The sequence below is a fragment of the Vespula pensylvanica genome, chromosome 10 (assembly GCF_014466175.1).
Source record: "Vespula pensylvanica isolate Volc-1 chromosome 10, ASM1446617v1, whole genome shotgun sequence".
Lineage (NCBI taxonomy): Eukaryota > Metazoa > Arthropoda > Insecta > Hymenoptera > Vespidae > Vespula > Vespula pensylvanica.
In genome coordinates this window covers 2,474,981-2,481,091 of record NC_057694.1, presented here as the reverse complement: position 1 = coordinate 2,481,091, position 6,111 = coordinate 2,474,981, and the positions used below count along the sequence as shown (strand labels likewise).

The 6,111-nt window shown below is 36.1% G+C and overlaps 2 protein-coding genes across 4 annotated transcripts in view; both read left to right on the top strand.

Moving 5' to 3' along the window:
* LOC122632494 overlaps positions 1–4,598 on the top strand; it is a 7,468-nt gene extending 2,870 nt beyond the window's left edge. For all 3 annotated transcript variants that reach the window (XM_043819331.1, XM_043819329.1, XM_043819330.1), the window contains exon 3: positions 1,088–4,598. In XM_043819331.1, coding sequence (XP_043675266.1) covers positions 1,088–1,764 — 677 coding nt within the window. In that variant the 3' untranslated portion in view covers positions 1,765–4,598. The remainder of the gene's footprint in view (positions 1–1,087) is intronic.
* The window catches only part of LOC122632492 (rab11 family-interacting protein 4B-like), a 17,776-nt gene continuing 15,148 nt past the window's right edge, over positions 3,484–6,111 (top strand). The window contains exon 1 of the mRNA XM_043819324.1: positions 3,484–3,620. The gene's annotated coding sequence lies outside the window, so the exon portion shown is untranslated. The remainder of the gene's footprint in view (positions 3,621–6,111) is intronic.

Sequence of the window (6,111 nt, the reverse complement as noted above, 5' to 3'; positions counted from 1 at the left end):
TCTTCCTTTGGTTTCCTTTCTGGTTTTTTCTATTTTTTTAGAAACTAGTATTGTTTATTAATAATCGCGATAAAGTGAGATAAGGAAGAGAAAGGTACGAAAAGGGGTGGTGGCTCCACAGTGGCGAACTGTCGTGTACTCGCTCGTACGCATCGCGGCCGGCTTAACCTCACTTTTTCGTGTCTCCTAACAAAATTAAAAACGCTCTATTTACTTTTTTTCTTTTCTTGATATCGTTAGCTGATCATCGTCGTCATCAAACACAATTTTCTTACTAATTTTCTTTCTTACTTTTTCTTCTTTTTTTTTTGTTTTTTTTTTTTTTTAATATCAAATAATGCACTAAAGAATAAACTTGTAAAGAAAATAGAGATTGTACAAAGTAAGAGATAAAATTCGTTCTATCTGTCTTACACAGCTCGAATTAACGACCAACGAAATTCGGAGATTTCCTTTGTAATAAAAATAAAGAAAAATTTTAATAAAATCAAGATCACCAAACATCCGCGTAGATCACACAACTATGACGCAAGACTACTCGAGTTCTAAAGGCGCGAGTAGCTACAACAGGACTGCGCATGCGCAAATTACACCTGAGTCAATAACGAAGGATAGTCGAAGCTAAATTAGTCGAGGGAAATTTTTGCAAATATTTGTTAACTTTTCCTTGTCCAAATCCGAAATATTTCAAACCAGGTACTTTTACCTTTCACTTTTCTTATTGTACTGCATTCATACGCACGTGCACACGTGCATTCTTATGTTCTATGTATACAAAATAGAAAGAAAAGATGAACCTTTAGATCCTTAATCTGTAGGATTAGGGTTTTCAGGTAATAAAACTCAGGTACCAACGAAAATTGTATTCCAACAAATGGTATACTCATGTCCAGAACTATTACAACGAGAAATATAGTTAAAATTCATTGAGCTCTTCTCCCTTTTTTTTTTCCTTTTTTTTTTGGAAATAGTTTTATAATTAATATTTTTTCATAATTTTTTTACGCTGAATGCAAATATGATCCTTCGATGGAAACGCATCGAAACATTTTTTCTAATTGGAATATATGTTCTCGTTTAATTCCAGAACCAGTATTAAAGGCTAAGTGGAAAGGTCTGCGAGATACATTTCGTGCCGAGCTCAAGAAGGATCAAGTTTACCGAAAGAGTAAATATCATCGTAACAGACCAGTATGGATTCATTTCAAGAGTCTACAATTCTTGAAAGAGCAAATGCTTCCAAGGCCACCGATTTGGGAGCGTGGAAAAGCAGGTATAGATGGAGATCACGGATTAGGAGAAAACGACTCGGAAGGGATGCTGACCAAGAATGGTTCGTCGTTGAGCAGAAGTTTGGACGACAGGGATGCACTGGCTGATCATTTATTGTCGATGAGCAGCGAAAATGGAACGTTGAAGATCGATGGTATCGATCACCGAGTTGACGTCAAACAAGAACCGGAAGAGAGCTTCGATAATTTGGAATTTCAAAATGTGACAGATAATTTAGCGGACAATGAAATGATGTTACAAAATATATCACCCGAACAGGTGTTGATGGGTGAGAGCGATAATGGTATCGGACTAACGGTTGATCCTCTCGATGGTAATCGTTTTGACGATAATTATTATTTCCTCATGAGTCTTTTACCACACATCAGAACTCTACCAGCCGATCGAAGAATGTTACTCAGAATGCAAATGCAAGAATTAGTTTACAAGGAAGTTTATAAAAAAGGTAACGACGATGTCGATGCCTCATGAGAGAAGGAACTCGGACAAGCGTCGCCTACGACGCCAAATTCAAAGAAAAAGATGAGCGAACTTCGTGGAGAATCGAAGGGAGATTTGTCTTCACAATCTTCAAGAAAGAAACCGTCTTCTTCGTCGAAAGCGGAAAAGGTCGCGTAGCGAAACGGAACGAATAGATATATATATGTGTGTGTGTATACATATATATATATACGACAGTTTTACAGTTTTGTTCCTTTCTACGCGTGGATTTCTACCTGAAGACAATGACACTTTCCGTTTTGCTCGTAAAACCATTGAAATTGGCCGTGAAGATCGGTAGAGAGTAGAAACGAAGACGACGGTAACAAGATCGTTTATGAATTTTTATGAAAAATTTTTTAAAATACGCGCACTTTTTTTTTTTAGTTAATTCATATTGTCACTGTAAGATGTCGCGTCTGATGATTTTCTTTTTTCCTTTCCTTTTCTTTTCTTTTTTTTTTTTTTTTCGTTGACACATCAAGATTCGTTTTTTTCCAAGGAAATAGAAATAATTCGATATCGATGCTCAACTCGAACCTTGCGTAACGGTTTTTCGAACGAGCGGATGCACAAATTTCTCTTAAACGAAAGTTCTTTGTGCCATAATTAGTACGTGTATAGTACGAGGAGCGCACGAACGGGCTTCCAATTGTTACTTTGCTTTTTTTCCACATTAATTTCGTCCATCGACATATATAGATCGATATTAGTCGATATAGAATGTATGTAAATAGAGATAATCGACGGAGGAACGATTGGTCGATTGTTGATATATCACGTGCAAGGATGTCTTATGCGAGATTGTTTGCGGAAAAAATATTGTCGAGCGTGTTATTATTATTAACTCGATGATTATAAATAATTTTCAAATTCAATCGCGTAAGCAACGATGGTTATTATAGAACGTCTCAGTATATATAGAATATCTATTCTATCGTATTCCTTTTCTCACGGAATTTACGTTAGCGTTGACCCCAACGTGCGTTGGAGGCAATGAAAAAAGAAAAAGAATAAGAAGAAGAGAAGGGAAAGGTAAAAAAATATCGAGCGAAAGGGAAGACAAACTAGGTCCTGGTCGATAGCGTGGGAGTTAAAATATGTATAAAAAGGGGTTCCGTAGGTTGAGAATCACTGGTACGCTCGGTACCTGCAGGTACGAACGTGCAGCGTGCACCTGTGTGCCAAGATGGACGCCATGTATATACACTTGCGTGGCTCGGTAGTAGAAGTCAGTGCGCATGCGCGACCGCTCGTGACCACTCGCGCGACTCCGCTCTCAGTCGGCCGTTTCGCTCGCTTTCGCGCTGCGACTCGCGTCGTGTTCGGTCGTCGCTCCTCTTCTCTTCCTCAGTTTGTCGTAGTCTCTTATTCGTACGGTTGTTTGTTTCTCCGTTCGTTCGTTCTTTTGTTCGTTACATATATCTTTTACCATCGTCTCGCGGACCGTTCTTTCTATGCTTCAAATTCCTCTCTCTCTTTCCTTTTACCTCTCCCTCTTGTCCACTCGTTATTACCGTTAGTCCAAATGAAGCATCTCCTTTTTTATTTTCTTTCCTCGCACGAACGAACGGGGACGAGTCAAACGCACAGGTGTTTATATCAATCTCTTGGCTGACAAGTTTCTACGGAATAAAAGCGTTGCCATCCTGTACGAAGCCATTTACGAAACACAACGAACATCACACAATCTACAACATTCGAAAATAAATCTCGTTTACTTAAAGTCGTGACGCGTACATCTTTCTTCTGCAATTGGAATATATCTCGGAAATATATATTCTACTACTCTCTTCATCCTTGGCTTGCATCTTCTGAATCACCGTTATCTTCATCATTATTTCAAGGTGAGTCGACTCTCGTAACGTCTTTTGGCGAAAAAACCTATTTCTTTTTTTCCAAGGAATTCTCCAAATCATCGGCCTTGACCTTCTTACCTTTCAATGCTCTCTTTCTCTGCCTCTCTCTCTCTCTCTCTCTCTCTCTCTCTCTCTCTCTCTCTCTCTCTCTCTCTCTCTCTCTCTCTCTCCTCTTTCTTTTGTTTCTGTAATTACGATGCGCCGAAGAAAATAATTTCGGTGTATTACTATATAACTATAACGTGATACGTATACCGAGAAACTTTCAATCTTTTATTCTTTGGTATATTCGGACAATATCTTCTCTAAACGCGGCAGTTTCGAGAGGTGTGTGTGTGTGTGTGTGTGTGTATAAATAAATATGTGTGTCCTCTTTTGTTGCTACGTCTTTTGTTTCCGTCCGTTATGTCGTCGCGTTTCATTGGACCTTACTGAAACGAAGCCGTAAGACTGTCGGGATCGAGTGAATTTCGAGAGAAAGAATTCCTGACCGTTAATGTTCTTTGTAAAACTTCGTTTGGTATCATAATACTCACCACGGAACCCTTTTATATTTTTCCAAGTGTCGGCATTATTTGAATAGCTGTTTAGTGAAATAAAAATTTATGATGATCATTACCATTAATTATTTTATAGCTTTGTGTTCATTCCGATTAGGTGATTGTAAAGAACGTTATAATGTATTCGTCGTATGCAATATTTTAAGTGTATGTATGAATTGTATGTATGTGTGTATGTACGTATGTTTGTATGATACGAGCGTGGTACACCAGTGTTTATCATAATCACAAGTGAGAATATTTTTGCAACGATATATAAACGTCGGGATAACAAGGTAACATTTCGAAAACATTCAAATAGTTTCTCCTTTTCAAGCATATTACCTATAGTTTTCCGATTCGTAAAGTATTCAAAAGATAGATGCAATCTTTCACGATTGTATGTAAATAAAGTTGAAAGAACAAGTTTGATCATTCATGAAGATCTCCCTCTTGATATATATATATAAAAAGGAAAAAAAAGTAAAAGTTACTTTGATCGTACGATAGACTGGAGGACATCGCATCACGACCCTTAATATTTCTTTTGAGTTTCTCTTTTTTCTATATCTCTTCCTATGGTAATTATTACTATATAAAAATACGTATTTAAAGCGAACAGTATTACGTTCGATTCATTCGTTTGTTCCTTCAATCATAATAATTGTTACTACTTAACTGCCGTTCTGCTTTCTCTATGATATATTCAACGTTTCGTCGATAACGCGGAATCTTTTTTTATTTGATCACTATACAAACGGCACGTATGTTTCACGTGTAACTTCAATCACATTGTCTCTTCTGAAACTCTTCTTTGTTTTATTATTATGAATCACGAAAGATTAAAACCAATTGAGTTTGTTTGATTTTTTAATATGAATCAGTACTTTCGAATAATCGATATGCAAGTTAATAATGAGATATATAAGGACGTAGTTTGGAAATAATTGTTGTCATTAAAATTTCTTTTTCTTTTTTCTTTTTCTATTTCTTTTTTTTTCTTCTTTCATATGTCCTTCGTTTTTATTCATTCTTTCTTTTCTGTTTATTTAATTTTTTTCTCTGTCTATATATATATATATAATTTGTCACCTCTCGCTAATCAGATACGTAGTACATACACCTATCTTCCATGATCGTAACTACATAACTCGGATATCAAAACGATGTTATAATTAAACGAACCGAGAAGCGTCAAACGTATTTCCTTCCTGTGGCCGCGCTTTCGAGCTCGCTCTAAATAACGTTATACTGCTGGAATTCAACGATTCGAAACGCATTAATGCGTGTAACTTACATACACGAATAAGCCTGAAAGTTAGTTGAATTTCATCGAACAAAAAAAAAAAGAAGAAAGAGAGAGAAAGATCACACCCGGTATTTTATTTTATAATTATTTATAGATACGAGTTATAATCAAAAAGAGTAATAATTCGAAATAATGTTTTTCTATTATTAAATTAGATCTAAAAAGAGTAAATTTATCGAACGTGCTGTGAATTCAAAACGCGATATATCGACTTTACAAATCGAAAGATCGATGTTCTCGACGTAAGCAAAAAAAAAAGAGAGAGAGATAATGACTCGTCGAGTAACGTAATTTTAATGCAACTCACGTATATTCTTTCTTACCTTTTTATTCCCCTTCGACGTCACGCGTATCTATTTTCGCGTTATGTTCCACGATAATATATACCGGTTCATCGTAACCAACTACATACTACTACTACGATGAATAAATGATCCAACGTGCTTACGTACGCTCGATGATCGAACGTCAAGAACACACGGTGATTTCTTAATTCAAAAATCATTATCAATGATCTATTTCTAAAACGTTCTAAAAGTACTTCGATGAAAAATTTACTCTTACAAATTAAAGAGAGATATAACCAAAAAAAAGAGAATAAGTCGCTAATTTCTAGAACCCTCGAAAAATA